This window comes from Ambystoma mexicanum, chromosome 7q (genome assembly GCF_040938575.1).
Source record: "Ambystoma mexicanum isolate Mex_15411 chromosome 7q, UKY_AmexF1_1, whole genome shotgun sequence".
In the NCBI taxonomy this organism is placed as follows: Eukaryota; Metazoa; Chordata; class Amphibia; order Caudata; family Ambystomatidae; genus Ambystoma; species Ambystoma mexicanum.
Window position 1 is genome coordinate 903655593 of NC_090941.1, and position 23129 is coordinate 903678721.

The 23129-nt window shown below is 45.8% G+C and overlaps 1 protein-coding gene across 25 annotated transcripts in view; it reads left to right on the forward strand.

Annotated features, from left to right (window-relative positions):
- The window catches only part of SYTL2 (synaptotagmin like 2), a 573462-nt gene that overhangs the window by 288008 nt on the left and 262325 nt on the right, over positions 1 to 23129 (forward strand). For all 25 annotated transcript variants that reach the window (XM_069639800.1, XM_069639806.1, XM_069639810.1 and 22 more), the window contains 2 exons: positions 3442 to 3517; positions 17462 to 17570. In XM_069639800.1, the coding sequence (XP_069495901.1) occupies positions 3442 to 3517; positions 17462 to 17570 (185 nt within the window). The remainder of the gene's footprint in view (positions 1 to 3441; positions 3518 to 17461; positions 17571 to 23129) is intronic.

Consider the following 23129-nt stretch of genomic DNA (forward strand, 5'->3'; position numbering starts at 1 on the left):
CATGGCACTGGAAGAAACCCACCTCGCATTAAACCATGAAAAATGTGAGTTCTGAAAACACACCCTTCAATTTTTTGGACACTTGTTCTCTTCGCAGGGCATGGCCCCAGTAACTGCTCTCACCGAGGCAGAGCCACCCACAAACATCTTGATCTACGATCCTTCCTATGGCTTGCCAACTACTGCACCCGATATATATTCAAGACTTTGCATCTGCAAGCGATCCCCTCCGAGCACTCATGAAGCAGCAAACGATCTTTGAGTGGACAAGGGAGTGCCAACAGGCATTTGAGAAAATCAAACACGGAATAGCGGACGACAAGAGCATGGCCTACTTCAACACTACACAGGAAATGGAACTGATCGTTTACGCAAGCCATGTGGGTTTGGGCGATATCCTAACACAGATTGACCCAAAAGACAACAGCATGTGCCATATTGTCTCCTATGCCAGCAGGAGCTTATCAAAGACAGAGCAAGCTTACTCGCAAGCAGAAAAAAAGAGGACCTCGCTGTGGTGTGGGCTTGTGAGCACTTTCATCTTTTCCTATATGGGAAACCATTTACTGTGGTCACCGACCACCAAGCCCTACTCTTCATATATGGAAACCCTCAATCGAAAACGTTCCCCCAGAATTGCCAGATTGGAACTAAGGCGCCAAGATTACAGTTTTTGCATCATCCAGGGAAAAGACACCAATCCAGCGGACTTCCTATCACAATACCCTTGCAAGGAGTCCCAGCTCCCACCTGCCATAGCGGACCACAGTGCATAAGAACACACACGAGAGGTCTAAATTCTAATCACATTGCACATGAGACTGAAAATGACCTGGCCCTACAAGTCATTTTCAGATGCCTGAAGATGGGACGACGGAAACAAGCCAAGCAGACAGGAGAAATTACAAGTCCCGAAACTCGGCAGGACATCAGCAACCTGGTGTCTGTGAGAGAAGAGCTGGCCCGAACCAAGGAAGGACTACCATTGAAAGGTCCCTCTGACTTTGCAAAAAAAGGTGTTCAAACTCACACATGAAGAACACTGCAGCATCGTGTCCACTAAAAGGATGTTGAGGCAAAAGGTATGGTTCCCACAACTTGATTCCCAAGTAGAAGCACTGCTCAAACAATGCCCCACATGTGCAGTCATCAATCCCACCTCTGCCCGAGCCACTGCACGTGACAAACCTCCCCAACAAGGCCTGGGATGAGATTGCAATAGACTTCTTGGGACCTCTAGAAGGGCGGGAAAACATATTTGTGGCCATAGATGAATACTCTTGGTTCCCTGATCTGCAGTTGGTACCATCCACTTCAGTCTACCACATCATATCTGCGCTAGACAGGATGTTTGCCGTCTACGGAATACCTCGAATAGTAAAATCAGACAATGGCCCGCCCTTTACAGGACAAGATTTCACGGTCTTTGCAGAATACATGGGCTTTGCACACAGAAGAATTGCACCACTCTGGCCACAAGCCAATGGCACTGTAGAACGCTTTATGAGCAACATCAAAGAAATGTACAGATTGCACGCCTGATGGGGGAACACATAGAAAAGGCCCTATTCAACTACTGCGGTATTACCACAACACACCCTACAGCACAACTGGGGTGATGTTTGGAAGAAAGGTACACACAAGAATCCCTCCGGTTACAAGCATGGACTAGAGATATAAGGGAGATGCCGAGATGAGGGAACAGGATGCAAAAAGCAAGGAGAAAATGAAAAGGAGAGAAGTTGAGAAACAAAATTGCCCGGGAAAACGATTTTGAAGTAGGAGACATTGTGATAGTGCACCAGCCCCAAACCAGGAAACACTTGACTGCATTTGACAAAGAACCAATGACCATACCTCACGTGAAAAGATCTTGTGTTTCAGCTGAAGGAGAAAGAAGAGGATTAACATGCCATTTTTCACATTTCAAAAGGATGCCAGGAATCCTCACTTCCAGTTCTTCGGTTGCAGAACCCCAAAGTTGGGACCCTTCCTACGAGGGTGATGGTGAAGACTCCAATGAAGAGCAGACCATCTCACACAGGAGAGAGTGAGTTGACCCACCAACTCTGCATATGACGGAGAGGCCAGAGAGGGCCCAAAATCGACCCCAGAGACTCGTACAAGAAATGAACTGAAGTACACCACTATGTTAAGTAAAGGGGGGTGGGTGACGTTGTTGAAGCCAATGTCCTTGTTGCGTGGAGAGGGACACAGGGCTTATGGGAAAGGGGAGGGGCATGGAAGGGAAGTTCAGTTAGTTTGGAGTTGGAGGGGAATAAAGAAGTGCGTTCTACCACTCCTCTGGGGCCCGCCTCTTTCTTTACCGCTTGCAGCATAGAGGGAGGCCGTGTGGACCACATGCATCGGCGGGGCCCTGTTGGGTCAGATTCTACGCTAGGTAATCCATTTCTGACATCTTTATTGTTCTAAATGGTGGGTGATTGAAATTTACTTGATGCATTTTTGGGGATTATTCACTTTCCTTTTTCTGATATCAAAGGATTAATTCATAGTACTGCTGATATAAGGTGACCAAATGTAACTCTTCGAGCAGTCCTGGTTTTTCATAACTTTTAATATGGAGTAACATTTGTAAGGGTTTGCAATTTTGTCATTCTGATTCACAGGAAAGTATTTATGCGGTTTAGGTACTGCAGCTTTTTGATTGTTGTCTGTCTCTTCCAGAGTAACTTTACCCCAAATACCACTAACTTTTTCAGGTGGCCAGAGGGGACTCGGGAGTCTGGATTCTTTCTAGATTTGGGTTCCAAAATGTCTCACCCCCCCACCTCTCCTTCACTCAAAGGCTATGTTCCAGAGCAGGTTTTCGGACGCTCTTCCCTTCCTCTTTGACCCTTGATCTGCTTCATTTTTGGAAAAAAGTAAAAATCCTGGTTTTGGAATTGTTTCCTTGAGTGATCAGCGGGATCTGGCTGCAAGATTAGGTTTTATGCAACTGTTTTTTATGTTTGGTCATATTTTGTCAAATTAGTTGCATGTGATTTTTTTTTTTTTACTTTTTTTTTATTTTTTTTATTTGCACAGCTTTCTGGCCCCCTGAAAGTGTTTTAGCGCTTTCAAAAGAAACGTGCCAAGATACATTCAGGTGCTAGCTGGAGCCCATATGCAGCATGAGAGGGTAGGCTGTGTAAATCGCTGTATTGAGTAAATGAAAGGTTTATGGTGTGCTGTGTGTTTCATCTGTTTGAAAAGACTTCTTTATGTAGGTAAAGAGTGGCGACACTGCAAGGTACTGCTGCAGCTTAGTATCACTTGGTGTTGTAACCATGCCCATCTGGCTTTTGTATAATGCAATTTTAGGCAGGTTTCCCATTCTCTTAATAATGTGGATATGGTTCATTGGCCACATCAAAATGCGTAATGTAGGCTTGGCGCATGTTTACAGTTTTCACAGTCGGATATTGGTTTTGTTTATAGTGCACCAAAAGTGGACAACTTGGCCTTCAGCGAATCGGAAGCGAACATACAGAAGGCAGTTTCATCTCCATCGAAGGTAAGCCCTGCTTGATGGCTGGCGCGGATAGAATACACTTTAGGAGTCCATTGTTCACTCTGGATTGACAATATCTTGTATGTTCTTCTGAAACCTACTTTCAGCTTCCTTGGATGCCCAATTTAGCTGGTGGATTTAATCCCCATTTTCGGAGCCCATAAGGCTCACTGATGATTGTGGAGGAACTGGCACAGATGGGAAATCTGACGCTATATTTCCTCCAGTTTTTGGCGCTAATGTGGAGGAAATATCTCACACCAAGATTTGGAAATGTGTACCCTACATTACTGCCAACCCCATAATATGGCGGTATGGTAAAAGTGGTAGTAATTAAGTTTTTGCACCTTTTTTACCACAATGTCATCATACTTGTCATGAGGTCCCCAACCGCTCGATATCAAAAGGATAAATGAAATTGTTTTATTGTTGTTGTACAAAACTTTATTGGGCAGTTGAGCCATAAAAGAACAATATACAACAGATTACCAGGTTAATGCATATGCCAAACACACATTAAATAATGTGTTAAAAACTGATCTTGCCTGTAGATTTGATAAGAACGTGTTAAAAACACATAATAGGATCATATGTTCTATAATCATTAGATCTACTGCAATACCTATTAAGATGGTATAACATATTAAAGACAGTTCAATAAATCAAGTTACAGGCCACTTATATCTCCTCAGCCATGCCTGAAACACACATTTAGAGACAAAAAAGACTGCATTCAAGTCATCCGTATTTTTGCAGAAGTCCAGTCATCCCGATATCTTTTAGTCTGAATAAAGGAATTAAGTATCGGGGCCTCTAGTCCTTATAGGCCACACAGAACAATAACAAATGTATAATAGGCTCCTGTGCAACCCCACAAACCAGGCGCCGGGTGACCGTTAGAGGACTTCCACTTGGCTATAAGTGAGGTCAGTTTCGGCGAATTCGTAGCAGCTGGATGGAAAGGGCGCAAGCATAACCCGGAGTTATCCTGTCAAGATATTGTTGAAAGCCTGGCAAGCTAGTCATCCAGTGCTCGGGTTCAGACAGGCCTGCGTCATCCAGAGGGTAATGGCATCAATGCAGGCCCTTTTAACCACCATTTCGGATGCTGGGATCATTCCTTCAAGATGGGCCAAATAAACGGTCAAATCCAGCCTCATGAGCTCCAAACAAGCAAACTTGAACCAGGGTAATTAACCAGATACAGTTATTGTGTTTTTAATTAAACGTATTTGTAGCTGTATCATGTCATGTGATTTAGAGACAGTCCTATTTATTTTACAAAAGGTGTGTGTTATGGGGATTGTCTGATTGTAATTACTCCAGACGTGATGCTCGCTGGCAAGATGAAGAGGGCGTGCCCTTAACAGTAGTGTAACCCATCCACAGTGCTATGTCATAGAATCCCTAGAACTACTACTGGGCGCATAAATGCACAGCCGCCTGATTTTTGACTTGATTATTAGTTATACAAAATGTGTACTTTCAGAGCAACCATTTTGTTTTTTCTATTTATTTCTCTGGGGGAAACCATTTTAAGACCCTTTAGCGGCAACTTTTTATTTAAAAATGCAAAACAGACGAGGGAAATACACATTCAAATTGGGTATCTGAAAGACGGCCCTTTTTATACTGGATGGGCGTGCTGGGGTTGGCCAACTTCGCCTATTGGGAGCACCAATTGGAAAGAGATGGACGTTTGCTCAGGATGCATTGCAACAGGATATCAAAAGTCAGGAGACCTCTGCCCATAACATGTGTGAGATTGGCATTAAGTGTTCGGCACATAGGGGGGGCGTGGCTTGGGCAGCCATGGAGCAGGACGCGCTTCCTGAGCAGCTCCGGAGGATCCGACATATGATCCGTGAAAACTACCTACAAAAACGTGCTACTGGTTCCAGGATTGACTATACATGCATGGGAACGTGTGTTCTGCTCACTGTATAAAGACCGAGTGAATCGTGTGTGGAATTCTGGAGGAATCGCTCAGCGAAGACGGCGGCTGCTCGGTCCATTGTCACACAAGATGGGCGACCACAAAGGAAACGAAACTGAAGCACCCGGAGAGGCAGAATAGAGACGGCAACCGCGGGGAAAAGAATGATGGCGAAGTGGAGACGGAGCGAAACCCCTGTGGCAGTAAGCCTTGTGTCACGTTGGCCTGCGTGCTGACCCGGAAGGCAAGAGCCGGGGGGCAGCAGGGGTGCGAATAGATAGACTGCGCCATGATAGACATATGAAGTGCTCGCTCGGCATCGATGAGCAGTAAGCCGCGGTGAGAGGCAGCGGACGGTGTGACTGCTTGTAGAGCACTACAGTAGCTGATAAGGGTGGAAAAGACGTTTGGGGAGGCACGCGGACGCCGAATCGAGACAGCAAGGCATAACGGAGGCCGCAGAATGTCGGCGCGAGGGGCCGTGAGCAGGAACAAGAATAAGCAACCCACAATGGATATTTTTGTCAAAACGCAACATTCTCCTGCGGCCATCGCGCCCAAAGGCTTGATGGCACCAGCGGAGGGCACCACAGTGGCTGAAACGCATCAGATTTTAGAGGCCATCATGGAGCTGAAAGACTCTTGGGGGTTGCGATGTCAGACCTGCGAATTTCCCTGGAGGCAAAAATACACGCAGTAGGCATAGAAGTCGCCCTGCTGAGGCAAGATGTCAGGGGGCTGGTGGAACGAAAAAGCAGCCTGGAAGGTGCGGTGAAAACCAACACGGACACCAGCACTAACAACACTAAGGAGATCCATGTACTCAAACAACAGGTAGCTGAACTGGAGTCTCGAGCGGAGGAAGCAGAAGGGAGAGCGAGGAGGAACAATATTCGCGTGGTGTGCTTGCCGGAGGGTGAGGAGGGACACGACCTGACAGACTACATCGAGAACCTACTCCTACAAGGAATTGGGGCTGGAAAACTCTCGCAGGGATTCGCAGTGGAGCGTGCACATAGAGCCCTTATGAGGAAGCCGAGACCAGGGGCCCCTCCCCGGGCGATAATCGCCAAAATATTGAACTACAAAGACTGCGAGAAAATAATGGAGTACTTCCGAAAAGGTGGAACAATTGAAAGGGCCTCGAGCACCATCACGGCGTATCCGGACTACACTATGTTGGTCCAGAGGCAACGGTACAGCTATGTGGCAATCAAAAGAAGGCTGGGATAAAATATATGCTTCCGTACCCCGCGAAATTGAAGGTGGTGCACAAGAGCAAAATGTTGTTTTTAACACTCGTGGCTGGATCTGCAGGGCTGCCCGGAACGAGACACGGAACAGACCCAAGAGGGACACGATATGTGACTGGGATACAGTGTGCATACTGTTAAGGCGTCGAGTGAGCACCCCAGGGGTGCCTAGATGAAGATTAAGATTAATGGGCGCGGCTGTAGGAGGTTGATATTTTGATAGGATACCGCTGACTATAACGGACTTGAAGGACTGGAATATAGTGGCGTGTACATATAATGCAAATTGTATAGCAATGTGTAGTTAACCCGAAGTGAAATAGGAGCGGCAGGGCAAAAGCACCCTACCCCTCCGAATTATAGTTGTAGTAGTAGTAGTAGTAGTAGTAGGTTGGCCACTCGGGCGGTCTCACCCTGCGGAGCTTCGAGTACAGGCGAGAGCCAGAAAGAGCTAGATGCGGGGGAGCCTGAGATCCAGGGATGGAGCTGGGCAACAGTTGGGGGGAGTGATGTTGGGGGAGGGACGGGAGGCGGGAGGGAGGGGGAACAAGAAGTTTGGGGTGTGTTTGGTTAAAGGGAATTTATAATGGGATACAAGCCTATACAGATTGGATTGGAATTCAAAGTCAGACTGCACCTGGGGGAGGAGTAACGGAACTTGTACAGGCCATGGGGGACCTTAAGATACTTACATGGAACGTGCGGGGGCTCAACAGCTACTTAAAAAGGAACAAAGTTATGTTGTACCTGCGCAGGCAGAAAATAGATATTGCATTGCTGGAGGAAACCCACCTTGCACGAGAGAGGATGGACACGATTGCTGGGAAGTGGAAAGGAGTGTTGGTGGGCTCATCGTACTCTGCTTATGCGAGAGGAGTGGTTATTTGGGTGGCACCACATGTCCCTTTTCAGCGATTGCAAGTGGTGGCTGAGACAGACGGGAGGATGGTAATACTGAGGGGACTGGTGGAGAACAGGGAGATAAGCATTGTTAACACGTATGCTACGAACCAGAACACAGCGGCGTACATTAGAAGATTGATTGCAAAATTTAAGTGCATGCGTAGGAAGCTCAATGATCTGGGGAGGGGATTTCAACTGCGTATTGAACCCGAGGGTGGACAGATCGGATGGGAAGATGGATAGACCGGCCCCTGCAGCCAAGGCGTTACAGACATTGCTGGATGACTTTGGTCTGGAGGATGCATGGAGAGTGAGGCACCCCCAGGAAAGGCAATATTCACATTATTCTGCCCCACAGCAGTTAACAACGAGGCTGGATTATGTCTTCACATCACCCAAAATGATAGCGGAGATCGCAAAAATAGAGTACAAGGACAGGGTCCTTTCGGACCACTCGCCCCTGATTCTCGCATGGCAATACTGCCCACGAGAGCGAGGATCCTGACATGGCGCCTACGAGCGGAAGCGTTGCGAGACCCCTTTTTTAGGGAGGGCTTGAGGGAGGAGATTGTAAATTATTTTGAAACAAATACTGGGAGCGTGGATTCGGCGGGAACACTATGGGAGGCCTTTAAAGTTGTCATGAGGGGGGTAGCCATAGCAAAATCCAAAGGCCTACAAGGTGGGGTTTTAGCCGAACTGCAGGAGACGGAAGAAAAATTAGAAGAGGCCTTAAGGGGCGGAGACGATACAGCAGAGAAGCTAGAATTGACACGTAGGCTACAGCAAAAATGTGCAGAATATTGGGAGAGATTGTGTAACCTTAATTATAAAAAAAAAAATATGTAGAGAGACCGCATGCGGGAGGTGATAAACCGGGGAGACTTTTGACGTGGTTATATAAGAGTGAGACCCCCAGATTCACAATCGGGACTATAGAAAGAGAAGACGGTAGCATAGAGGACACCCAGGAGGGAGGTAATCAAGCGTTTGTGGATTATTATAAGGTATTATACGGTGACGACGGGGAGAGTAGTCGCGCTATGATGGAAGAAACGCTTGAGGACATGGGGTTGCCCAAGATAAGCGAAGAGGAGAGAGAGGAACTAGATACCCCGATCACCTTGGAAGAATTAGGGGAGGTGGTGAGGCAGCTGCCTACTAGTAAAACCCCGGGGACAGATGGACTCCCAAGCGAGTTTTACAAAGTATACATGGAAGAGGTCCTCCCCCCACTGTTAGAGATGTTAACCGAAGCGTTTGAGACGGGACTCTTACCGGAGTCACTGAGAGAGGCCGTCATAATACCGCTCTCCAAACCTAATAAACCTGGGCACAGCTGTGGTTCCTATAGACCCTTGTCAATGCTGAATCACGACAGCAAGATATTAACTGCTGTCTTAGCAAATAAACTGAAGGTTATTGGAAAACTAATACACTCAGATCAAACGAGCTATGTCCCTCATAGAAACATTACCAATCATATACGACTCCAGAGAATCATTGAGTTCGGCAGAGAAAGAGATGAGGAAATGGTAATTGTCTTTGGATGTAATCAAGGCCTTTGACTCCATTAAATGGCCATGGCTGCTTGCGGCCCTGAAGTACTACGGGTTAGGGCCTGGATATGTAAGGTGGGTGAAAATTTTATATAGCGAACCGCTGGCTAGAGTTAGGACAGGATCTGTGATATCGGAAAGGTGGCAGCTCAGCAGGGGTACTAGACAGGGATGTCCGTGGTCTCCAATGCTCTACATACTGGCCCTGGAACCTCTAGCAATATATCTGAGGCAGAAATATGACACCATAGGAATCGAGATGAAAGGGGAGCGGCATCTGATCTCCCTATATGCAGATGACATGCTGCTGTACTTGCGATTCCCAGAAGAAAATCTCCAATACATCCTGGAAGTGCTGGAGAGATACGCTGTGCTGTCCGGTATAGCAGTGAACCCCCAGAAGTCCAGCATGTTCCCATTGGGGGGGGGGGGTGCATGGGGATTCCAGCGGAGCGACTACCTGTATTGCAAGTGCCGTGGGCGGTTAGCACATTTCGGTACCTGGGGATAGATATATACCACACCATGGAGGAAGAGCATAGGTGCAACATAGAAGTAGCCATTAAAAAATTGAGAAGTGCATGCAATTTTTGGCAAAGCTGCCCTTGGCGATGATGGGGCGGGGAGCAATGCTAAAGATGGTGGTCCTGCCAAGGCTCCTACACTACTTCGGGAACATACCGTACCTGATTCCTAAGAAGTTCTTCACCAAACTGAATGGCATGTGTAGGGACTTTTTGTGGCATGGCACGCGAAATAGAGTGGCGTTATGGAAGCTACATAACTTCCATGACAAAGGAGGGATAAAGCTGCCCAACTATGAGGCGTACTACATGGCAAGCCAGTTACAGTATGTTGCCAAATGGCTCTCTGACGAAGAGACCTCGGAATTTAGGCTGTTTGGGCGTGATTGCGCACCTTTTTATTTGAAAGAGATGATGTGGGTACCCAGGGCGGAAATGGTGGGGCGCCCTAAAATGATGCTACTGGGGTGGAAGGTGTGACGCAGGGCATGTCGAATGATGGAGAACCCGTCCCCACCGCAGATATGACGGGGGCAGACGCGCAGCTACGAATGATACTCGGGAACCACTGGGAACCGGCTGGGGTGGCAGCAATGGGTGATATTTGGCGGGAGGGCTCTAGTATTACTTTTGAGGGGCTGCGGGAAGAAACTGAGTTGCACGAGGGCCAGTATATTACGTATCATAGAGTGGTACAGAGGATTAAGAGAACATGGCCTGAAACTGTGTTGGAGGAAGAATCAGATGCCACCATAGACATGATATACGACATAGCTGAGGGGGGTCATGAGATTTCCAGATTGTATGAAATGCTGATTTCTCAAGTGGGGAAGGAGGTCACGCAGTTGAGACTAGATTGGGAAACGGAGGTTGGAGCCCCGATGGAAGACGGGATGTGGGAACGGGTGCAGGGGTATCATAAGAAGGTGTCTAGAAACGCGAGGCTGAAACAGATTCAGCTGTACATAACGCATAGGGCATATATGACGCCTTGGAGGATATCGAGGTTTGAAAATGCAGGGCGGCAAGCATGCCCCAAGTGTGATGAGGAGAACGCAGGCATGGTGCATATGTTCTGGTCATGCCCGATCATAGAACGTTTCTGGAGGGTAGTGAAAGGGAAACTGGAAGAAAAAGGGGTCAAGATTTTAGTGGATACAGTGTGGGCCTGTCTGCTGGGGGGGTTCCCAAGACCACGGAAGCTCAGGCACGTGAGTAAGCTGAGGGATCTGGCTTATGTGCTTGCAAAGAGGAGGATTGCCATGGGATGGAAGACATGCCATGTGCCAAAGGTAGAGGTGTGGTGGAGAGATTTGCAAAAATGGGCGGAAGCCGAAACCATGGCATGGCAAGAGGCGAGTAGCACAGGGGGGAGGAGGAGACCGAGTCCCTGATGGCCTGGAAATCACTGATAGCCGAACTGTTTGGGTCATTCGATGACCCGGCGGAGCCTGTAGAAGAGGAGACCGAACCACAGGATGCGGAAACTGAAGGTTTAATGCAATAGTGCAGTAGACTCGTAGAGGGCGGTGGGATAAGGGAAGTAGTGGCTAGAAGTTAAGAAAGTGTAATGAAACTGTTGGAACATGCACTGTTTGTTTGGTTTGTATTGTTTGGTTGTGTTTATAACTCAATAAAATGTTTTTTTTTTAAAAAAAGAAAAAAAATGTGTTCTGCACATAGCCCTGATGCTGCTCCTCGCTGTGCAAATGGCTGCATTGAGTGTGGGAGCCAGCAACCATGCAAACAACCGGTTTGCAAAACAGCTACATTATCTGCCAGCACAATTCCTGCTAGATGGACTACTGGGACCCAGCCTGTGGTGGTTCTAGCTGTATATTGACTGCCACTGCCGTAGTGCCCCAGCAGACTCGGACACTGAAAGGATGTCCGCTACGGGGCTGCTAGTCTACCACCGATGCCCATGTACAGCATCGGTCTCTGTTGTGAGTAGTACATACCCAAGTGTTTGTGGTGATGCGAGTGTCAGTCCACCTTTTCTGGAACACCACTGGCAGCTCTCAACTATTTGAAAAAAATGCAGTGCCAAGGCGGGGTCATGAAGTTGGGGGCGTGGCTTACAGTACTTTTTGGGGGTAGGGCTAAAGTGAGGTGTGTACCTGGCTTTAAAGCTTGTATTTAGTAAAATTTCAAAAACACATTTATTGCATGATATAGAAGCACTGACAAACTAGTAGTTCCTAAAAATCTACATATATGCATTTAGTTCTGGTTGTTTAACCATGTACCCTTTAGCCTTAATGTCATTGAAAGTTGCCAACTGTGGTAAGTGTCCTTGAGAAAAGATGCACCAGCACGTCCTCATTTTATGTTGGATGTGCTCAAAGGAAATTCTACGTCCTGTCCAGATAATATATGCTGGCATTGTCACTGTAAAACCTACTCGTGCTGCTCGTGCCCAAAGATCATCATGAGAAAATTCTCAGCAATATATTCCAGTGAAAAACATGTTCATTCTGCTGAGTAATTCCAAGAGCAGAGAAAGTGATAAAGAAATGGAAAGAGAGAATGATGGAGTGGTTTGACTTATTGAATTTCCTGCAGTGAAGAACCACCAGTGCCTCTTGATAATGGTGGGACTCGTCTAACATTTGTAAGAACCCAATTCCTAACACGTGCCCCTGCGTTACCCAGGACATTTGTTCATGTTTTTGAGGGCCTAAAAAGGACATGTATACAGTAGAATGAGCACATAGCTGCCAATCATGTCATGCATGACCCTTTCTGACATTCCTGGTTTTACACATTAAATGCTGGGATTGTTACTTGAGCACAGGAGACTCTGGGAGTCTGATCAGTTGTAGTATGATTGACAAACCACGGTTATCTGTGGTTTTTCAGTGGATTACCAAAGTTCATACGTGGTATGTACCATGCTTTTCTGGGAACATCACAATTAAAAATGAAATATCATGTATTGTTGACCTCTGTACTGGGGCTTTTATTTAAAACAAAATGTGTCCACTCTTAAATAATTTGGTAAACTGAACAGTAATGGAAAAGCGAAAGGAGAATGACATTAAAGTTAAGAGGAGATGAATGTAGGCCTACCAGGATTGTATGGCTACTTTGTATTTTTAATTTAAGGGCATATTTTTCAGGTATGGAGCACATTGGTTGCAAAATGATGTTTAGTATGAGAAAAGTTCAAACTCCATTCATCCTTGTTCCAGCCTTTACTTGGTGAAGAGTGCAGCAGCAGAGCGCTTTGGGTATCAGTATTATAGGTTTATTAGGTGTGGTAATGTTTTCCCCAATTTGCATGAGCAGCAAGGGAGCCAAAGTCAGTGCTGGAGGGTTCGAGGTGTCTTCTCCCAGGCCCCAGATTTGTTAAACCCGCTAAAATTCTGCATTTTACAGCACACATTCAGTGGAAAACGGTGTAAAAATTGCTTCTGTGAAATTCTATCAATAGATGCCAGGTCACAAACAGTACACATTAGCATACACAATGGTAATGATGCCTGGGCCCACAATATGTGCCAGCATTGCATTGTAAAACACTTTCATGATGGTACCCAAAATAATATAATTTTTAAAAAACAAAAAATGTTTAATTCTATATACCAGCAGCACCACTATGAAGCACACGCTCATGGTTCCCTCTCTGATATATGCCAGCATTTCCCTGTAAAATGTTTCCATGTTGCCTGTAACCAAACATATGACATTATATCCACTGTAAAACATGTTCATGATGGTACACTGTCAGCATTGTATGTCAGCACTGCTACTGTAAAGCACATGTTCATGCTTTCTGTGTCTGATTATATGCCACCATTGCCCTGTAACCCATGTTTTTTGCTGCCTGTGTGATAATGGTGCACAGAATATTTGCCAGCATGTCGCAGTAAATTCCATTCATGGTACAGGCCCTCGTTCATCATGCTGGTGCACCCCCCTAAATCTCACTCACACACATGCAAAGACTCTCACAAACTCAAACTGTCTTACTTAAACACACGGGCACACATGTACACTCTACGTTCACAGCATGCATGCACACAAACGCTCGTCATCCTTTTTTCATCGTGGCGCTGCCGTTATCCTCGCGCCCTCTGGTCTACGGCCACCGACAGTTCACACCAGGGAGGCAGGAGGCAGAGACTGTAACATTGGGCCCCGAGAGAAGGGGTGTACAAAATTATAGGGGCAGCTGGGCTCCAGCCCCAATGGACGTACAGAAGAAGTGGGCAAACCACAAAGCTCAGCCAACCTCGTTACCAAGCCCTGTTTGCATGCAATGTATTTGCAAATATGTGTGGGTCTTTCCTGAACATGACTGCAGACTGCAAAGTCCATGCAGGTCGGGGTCTAAATGAGCAGCATGCCGGGTGTACTGGGACCTGTGGGGCAGCTGATTCCACCCCCCACCCCTCAGCTCTGTAACTGTTACTATGACAGTCCTTGCAGCCGCCTTTAAGAGAAAATAATGGCCCTCCCGCAGAGGCTGCCAATAGGTAAGCACTCCCTGTTGCTCGTTTGTGGCACAAGTCCATCTGCATTGCGCTTTAATGCCAGGCGAGCCCGAGTGTGGATGTGGTTGGATTGTCTTTGAGGTGTCGGTGGGCCATCGGAATGAAAGCACAGGGCAATGGACTACACATTGTGGGCCCTGAATTTGTGCTGTGGCGTCGTAAAACCTAACATAGCACAAAGCATAACAAGGCACGAAAGCTGTAGAAATAATGAGCAAGGGTATAAACAAATACATGCAGCAGCCTTTGATGTTTCCAAAGTTAAACAGTTTGTAGTTATTGAATGGTCTGCTTTGCAAACTTTGGCAGCAATAACCACCTCTAAACCACACCTCATATTCTGACACCACATCATATTAACGCACCAGCCCAAGACACGTGTCTACATACAATGTCCCTCAGCACCAACCTAAGCCTCCAGAGATGTACCAATCGCAACTCTCCATAATCTCCTTAAACACCCCTCTGCCAGGCACCATGGACCACCACACTAACGATTCACTTGACCATCGCGGAGCGGTCATGCACCACTTCTCCAGATAGCTTGCAAAATACATCACACACACCACAGAGTGGCTTTTCAGCTATGCACACATAAAAACTGCAATAAAGAAACCTTTCTGCTTCTAAATTAGCCCCCTCCCCCACACGTTGTGATATGCGAGGTCCAATAAGATACTAACGGGGCATAGCAGTAGGTTTCAGTCATTCTCCTGTGTGGTAGAGCTCTTCCCGGGCCAGACTACTCGTGTGGCTGGCAGTAGCAGGGGAGGAAAGAAATGTTGGTTCTGCTGCTGTCAGTCTGCTGCACTAGAATCTATGTTGTCCCGACCGGTTGGTCAGAATGTACATCCTCCTGTCAAACTAAGTGATATGGCACTGATGCAAATTTCCACATAGCAACCTAGAAGGCCACTATTGGAGGAGCACAGGCGACACACCATTTTCCCCTAAATGCTTAAATATGCTCTGTTGTGAAGAAAACCTTTTACATATGAATTCTAGGATCTCCCAATTATTGCAGATGAGACGGTAATAAGTTGCTTGGCCAGGATCACACACTTTGGTAAAGGAGTGAAGCTGAGAAATGAACATGCTCTCACATTTAGGCACTTGATCACAGATCTTCTGAGCTCAGTTGGTACAAATAGTCTTTGCTTTAAAGAACAATAATACTTAAGGAATGCTTTCAAAGTACACAAATTGCGTAATAATGCAACCTGGTAATATATAAACCCTCCTAGAAATATGTTAAGCCAAAAGAGAGAGACTGGAGCTTTGTTTTCCACATACTGAATAAGACTAAAAGTCATAGAACGTGCCTGAAAAGTCTCCTCTTCTTTACATATATGTCAACATGTCCCATACTATTCTCAAGATTGTAGTCCAGTGGTGGTTTTGAACTTTGCATTTTGGAACTTGTAAACCTGAATTTTCCCATTCTAAACACAAGACTGTACTAGCATCGGGGGCATTTTGCCATGTCTAAATGTACACCACTACAAGTTTCTCTTACCCACCTAATGAAACCGCATATGGTAATTGTTTATCCAAAGAGCCAACTTGTTTTTATTCAAAGTTCTAAGGAACTTTGAATATTCACAAAAAAGCTACACTTATGTCAAAATGGCTGACATTATGGATCAATACCAAGATATACAAAAGGTGTTTTACACTGTTACTCCCCTTAATTGTCTTGAAGACACAAACTTGGTATGTTCTTGAGCGCGGGACCGGGATTGGAACCTTTGTTGCTCTCTGATAAACGCATTGCCCCTGAGCTATCTGGCACATCTCCATTTCAATCGCCTGAATTTTCACATGTAAGAAAAGGCTGTACTGATAGTTAACTGGGTAATTGCCAGGTCCTTGTTAAGGCACTGGCTGCACAACAGTGTCCCAGACTTTGAATGTGAAGCCAAAGGAAGCCATTATGCCTTCCCGACAGGAAACCCTGATGCACTCTACTTATCCCTTCCCCACAACTTCTGTTTAGATTGTTTCAAGAGAAGCTCATCCGTTCACTTTGCAGATAAACCCCTAAAACCTGTAGGCATTTTCCCGTAACTCAGTCCCACAATAATAGCTTTTTGGAAACCTCTTCTCTATCTTGTGCTTTGTTGGTCCACAACCCCACCCTTCTGACTCCTTTAGTATCCAAACTAAATTTCTTGAAATTTTTGTTGGCAAAACACTAACCAAGCCCATGGTGTGGGGTAATCAGGATTTTGGTTTAACTGCAAAGCTCGCTGGGGGGATCGCCTGCAGACGGCCAAAGTTGAGCTGCAGAAGGGACCCGGTGGAAGCCAGCAGCAACGTACACATGTACAAACCATGTACATAGTCCAATGAAGTTAATGCAGAATTCTTGAACTAACAATTATAGTAAAAAAATATCCAAGATTGGTGATTTGTCACCTGAAGAAATTCTAGGACTCCTCTACCAAAATTGCACTGCTCCTTGTCAGGACGAAGTAATGGCGAATGCAATAAGTCAATTCTGATGAACACACATTTCGGGTTCACAACATTTTCTTTCTCACTAATGGTTCTGTCTTTAGGAATGTGCAGTGTGTGGTATTGTCTGATACTTGTCTTTCAAGCCCCCTGCCACCTTGCTGAAGTCTGCTTGGCAGTGAAGAGAAGGGACTGGAGCATCTAGGCTAGAGTGAGCAGAGAGCAAGAATGTCTTTGATGTTTTCCTGTAGTACAGAAGATTGTCAAGGAGACCTTGCATAAGATGGCCGCCTCAATGGGGAAAAAACATGCCCTCAAAGCCTGGCCTTGCAAATCTCTGTTACTACCCAAATGCCTTGTTTTGGTGACCTACGTGAGGGATCAGACACATAGTGCTGAACAACTATTATCAGAAAAGTAGGAACCATACAGTAAAACGCTCTATGATCAAATATACATAAATGCCACTCTCCAGGCAGGATTAGGGACAATTAAAGGAGCTTGGGGCAAGAGAAAAGTGTCGACGTTGCCCAGGCCCTTGGGAAGGCTCAAGCAGACCGTATTCTGCTTGTCGGACCTTGAAGCCACAACTGCAAATAGCAATACTTTTCTTGTAATATTTTGGTGATAAACCCTTGGCAGCACCCTCCCTCGTCCAAGCATTTGGTCCAAACAAATTGTCTAGTTAAAATGTGATACTGTGAACAACTAAAAATCAAATCATGTGACTGATATTTATTTTTTTACATATATTTAAGGATTCTGTCTAAGATACTGGATATGCTCCCTTTTTAATGCACATATTTCTCATTCCAGCAAAGAAGAAACCCGTTCAACACCACCTCACATGATAACTTTGATTTAACCCCCGAAAACCATATCTCTGAAAATGGTTCGGCGCGCTTGCACGAGATACCTGAGAAGGGTAAGTTACCTGCTGGCAAGCAACGTCTCCAGTCAGCCTGCCAAACGCCTTGTTTGGCTCTTGCCCAGGGAGTATCGTGGCCGGCTGTTTGCTAACGACCTGACGCTTGTGCTGCTTGAGCTTTTCACAGCTGCTGCATGCCTTCTGAAATGCGCATGCTCGTAACTTCCCAAGTGTTCGCCATCCATCAGAGTATCGGTTTTAAAAATCCTGCCATTTGAAGTGGACGGTGACCCTCCACAGCAATAGCAGCGTCCAACAAATAATGGACCCGGACACTTCTAAGGGAAGTCGCAAGGTTGTGTTAGCATTTCTCACATTTTGTTGTGCATGAACTCGTTTTGTGTCTTTTCTGAAATATCATTTTGATGGGGAAATGCAAAGGTCTTTTGGTAGGTTTTGTACGCACTGCACTTGAAGGCCTGGTCTTGGTTTGTGGTCAGACGCCCATGTTGCTTGGCTTTGCATGATATTTTCTTGTACATTGATGGGTAGGGACGGGGAGGGGGGCTATCGGTCTGCCCTTGTGCCATATAATTTTGTAGTATCATGCCACGCCTTTGGGTTGGGGATGTCATGCCACATTCGGGCACCAGGACGACCTGTGGTATTCTGTACAGATGCCAGGAAGCACTGCATCCTTCCAGCGCCTTCTGCGGATCCTCAACCTTGGCTAGAATCTGCTCCTTTAGGGCCATTGGATATCATGGATAGGAGTGGCCGCCTTACTGTGTCTGCCAGCTGCTGCCTGTTCAGAGCCATGAGCCCAGGCCCTGCTGCACCTGAATGCTGGATTTCAAGTAAAGGGGCGGTATCCTAGAGCACACCCCAAACTCAGGGTGGAATGGGGATCAGCCACCGGACCAGGTATCTTGCAGTATTAGTCCTAAAGGTGTACAGTGCTGGGAGCATCATGGTGGCTACTGTGGCAGAGGCAGCTTCTGGTGCCCTGGAGGTTGGGGGGGGCGGATAATAGGGTGGCAACGTGAGGCTGGGGGGGGCGCACTGGGCACCAGGGGGAAGCCCCCTCCGGCTCCGCCCCTGGGGTACCGTGTATCCTGGGAAAGGTAAACCTGTTTTTTGAGGTAAGGTTATGTTCTTTTTCTAACGGCTAGAAAAGATTACCAACTGGATTAAGTTGAAGTTTCCCAGGGGGTGGGATAATGTTATTGAAAATGGAGGCAATCCTGGTGAGTGAGCATGGAATTCGCAAAGTAATATGTATTCATACCTTGCCGCCCCCAAAGAGTTTGAGTGGGACAAAGGAGTAGAATGGAAAAAGGGGGGAGCTCAGGGGGCCTTTGCAGAGTAGGGTGGGGTGTAGGGTGACTGCAGTAGGAAGAGCAGGTTTCTGGGGAGCGAGTGGGAGTGTGCCTGAAGGGACAATGTATACTATAATTAGGAGGACTAGTCAAGGTCCAAGGCCGATTTACAGGTAGTGAGAGAAAGGTGGTATATAGTCTGACCAGGTCTGTATACAGCGGTGAATGCCAACACAGTATCTTATTTCCTGTATATCAAGGGTGATGAATGGTTCCGGAAGAAGACTAGCATGTGAATGTTTGGAGGATGTGCAAAAGGGTGCGCTATGGTTGTTGTGGGTCACATAAAATAATTCACCGGCCGGGGACTTGCAGGGAACAGGAGGGTACACAGGCATTGGTAGAGGAGGGAACTCAAATTTGATTCCAAGTTTCTGAAAATGGGGGGCGGGGGGTCGGGGAACGTTGCTGAGTTATAGACCCGCCCTGCGCTGATGCACGGCTGGGGGTAATCTGTTAATGAAACGCTAATGGCCAGTAGGCTTACTTTGGTGTCAGGGCTGCCGTGCAAACCTGCATTTTAGTCCACCTTTACAAAATGTTAAACAATGGACAATTTGTCGGCTGTTCACTTTCTACAGCGCAAGGGTCTCCAGTATTCTACACTGGATAGACTTTTAGAGTACAATGTACCTAACAATATGCTGTGGCGAAGTCCCCTTCCTGACTATGGGGACCACCAAGACGGGGACTCTGGGCTGGGTGACAGCAGAACCCCTCCTTAAACTCCTGACAATATGAGTGTGAGACAGATCTAGTTGCGATTTTGAAACTCTATCATAGGCACCGAACCAAGGCAGCGTTGAGTGAGATGATCACCTTAAACTGAGGTATGGCCTGTATCATTAGCTACAGAGATCCTCTGCGAGGCCTAGCATAGTCATGCAAAAGTTCCAGAAAGATGCACACTCGAGCTGTCAGAAGAATGATGCCCCCGCAGCATGGTGCTGTGGTACTGCCTCACTACCATAACACCAGAGGGTCCTTGGTACTCCTCAAGGAGGCCTCGAAAAGTCTCAGGGGCACTGCAGGGCCTTATCGCATATTACCTCATTTAGGCAAAATCTACGTTCATCCAATATGGGATGTGGTGCACCATGAAAAGAATATAAGCCTTGCTCTCGCCCCAGAAAATCTTGAAATGCCAGGTGGTAGCGATGCCACACAATGAGGTGCCATTAGCCGTCAAACCATAGCACGCTCAGCAGTGCGTGGTGGAGCGCCTTCACGGGGTGTAAGTAATAATGGGCCGATGCAGGGTTGACTAATGGGGCTACCAAGAGAGCATAGCTGTTTTCCTCTGTCTATTGAATTGCTGAGTCACGTTTCCTGACAACAAATGTACATTGAGCATGATAGAAACCGGTTTGAAGAGACTTCGAAGCCGCCTTGTAGAAAGAGCTCGCTCTGGAGCCTTCCCTGCAATCTCACTGCCAAGGGGATTGATTATATCACCGCTCTGCTGCTTGGTTTGGTGCTGGCATATCTATAAAGCAGAGGCGCGGTGGAGCATACTTGTTGCATGCTTGGGCGTATACAGACCATTTGCTTATATCCAGCCATCCAACATCTCTGCTAGAGGCGCAGAGGAGATGGAAGCAGGATGTGCTATCTCTTTCGAGTCACTGCTGCCTGCACCCAAGTTGGAGCTGTGTTCTTTTGGGAAATTCAAAGTTGAATACGCCGAGGCCTACATCTGATGAAGATAAAGGCTACACCTGAAACCAAATTCAACTGAAAATGGGTGGAGCTTATTTACAGCCTCCTTCATGGTGCTGCACTGGTTGCTGGTGGTTTCCACTCTTAGATTTAAAATGTTCTGCCCGATTCATAGATTACGTGGGGCTCAGGACTCCAATATCTTTCTGATAAATGTATTCATTCCTTCCTCGTAGGGTCCTAGTGAGTTTCTGCACTTGGATGCTGCAACAAGGATGTTATGTTAAGTTGATTTATACTGTGCACCGCTGGCATTTCCATGGTCTGCGGGGGCTCAGGATGCAGCACCATGACTGTGGTACATCACATAACCGGTGGATTTGCAGAGCACGAATTCATCCACAGGGGGCATCTTGGAGCTAGAGACAATGTTCACTCTTAGAAATACTTAACCTTTCCAGTTTCCACGCGATGATCATTGGCACAGCAAGCGAGCATATGACCCCGTAGGAACGTGCATATGTTGTTAATGGATGGGATCACACCAGAATAATTCTCAGTCCAAATAACCAGACAAACTAAAGAATATGGCAAGTTCTGTTTTATTAGAAAGTGTCTAAAACAGGGAGGTCTAAAAAGAGCCACAGGGGGAGAGAGGGAGGTGATGATCCTGGGACCTTGGCCCTACAGTCAGGTGAATGGTGTCTGTCGCCAGGAGAGAACATCCACCGATACACTCGTTAATTTGTTCTAAGACAAAACAAGATTAATAAAACATTTTGATGTGAAAAACACAGTTGACTCATGTTCAATTCAAAATACAAAAGATTGTCTCAACTTTATCTATATAAAGTTGTGGCAAACAAATTTATCTAAAAGAGAAACAACCACTTGATAGTGATAGCAAAACTAAGTATTTTTATTTTGGGTCACAATATGGTACCTCTAAAGAATTATTGACTAAGAAAACAATACATGTACATTATGGCTGTGGTGAAGTAGAATCAACACACCAGATCGACAAATAGATGTCAGTGGGATAAGAGCATGGAAAACAAGAATACTACGAGCCCAGTGGGTGAGCACTCAATGACCAACATCGACTGGTAGGGGGTAGAGCATTTGTAGGTAGAACTAGCTCTATCATATAAAAAAACCTATGATAATTCTTAGGTTTGATTTTGTGAAAGTCGACATATGTTTCGGCTATTGACACCACAAGAAATCGGGCAATGCACAAAAAACGTTGTCTGTTGGTGCAGGTATAGCCATCTTCAGGACATAGGAGAAACGAGGTGTTATGATGATTTGATAGTGTTGAGTACTTCATGAACATGAACAAAATTCATGTATTCATGTATCAGTGTTCAAGTACACTTGTCAAAACCAAATTAGGAAAAATATCAGTAGCAGTAATACATGTATATCTCTTCACAGGGCTTTGAAAAGAATGAAGCTACTTGTAAGAACACCATAATAGCGACACTTGGCCGCGGGCTGGCTCACAGTGATGGTTGATGGATAGAGCAACGTTTCTCTAATTTGGTTTTGACAAGTGTACTTGAACACTGATACATGAATTTTTATTTAATGTTTTTGTGAAATATACTTTATTGAATTATTGAATCCAAATACTCCTTTACCTGAAGAAGGGCTGCTATAGGCCCGAAACGCGTAGTAAATAGATAGGTATAGAATAGAACTACCTATTGGATTATTTTGATATATGTGTATTCAGAAAAAGAGAGGAGAAATGTACGTTTTGTTACCTGAAATTATAATTCTTTTATGTTTGAATTTTCAAAAAAATGTATGAATCATTCATTTAAGTGTTCCAAAAAGTCGTGGAATTCCTTACGTATGTTGTTTTTCTGTGAATAATTAAATGAATTTGAAGTCAGATCCGCACCAACTTTGTGTGATGTAATGTCTGAACAAAAATGATATATTGAAGTGGAAAATTGTTCTTTGAATATTACCACAGACAGAATTGTCGAATTAAAGTGTATAACTTGTTAGTTACTGTCTGTGCCCCTGGTTGTACCCTGTTGTTTCGAGGTACCTTTCTTTGCATACTTTCTATGGTCTGGTATCACAGATCTACTAGGGAGCACCTGGAATTTTGTTGAATTTACAACTGTACTTGTTGAAATTACTTTATTTTTTGAATTCCAAAGTGTGCACCTCTACTCTTAGCTTTTTCACATCGATCGAGTATGCACATGCAGAAATTCCTCTTCTTGTCTTGCTTCTAGGTCAGCAACCGCTGGAGGGAGGGCCTCGCCTTTATAGATTATTACATCACCTAAATGCAGCCTAGCTCATTGTCCTGCTACCTTAACTGCAGAATGGGAGACTTCCACAACACTGAAGGGACCATTGAACCTATGTTTGTCCCACTTTAAAATCTTTAATGAGAATTAAATCTCCAACATATAACTTTGGTGGTGGGAACAGGTCACTTGGATTGGTTGCTGGATTGTCCTCTTCAATGTTCCTTGACCCCTCCCTCCGATACTTGACTTGATAGTCATACATGTCAAATAATCGTGCATCTCATCACCTAGAGTCTTTGCTA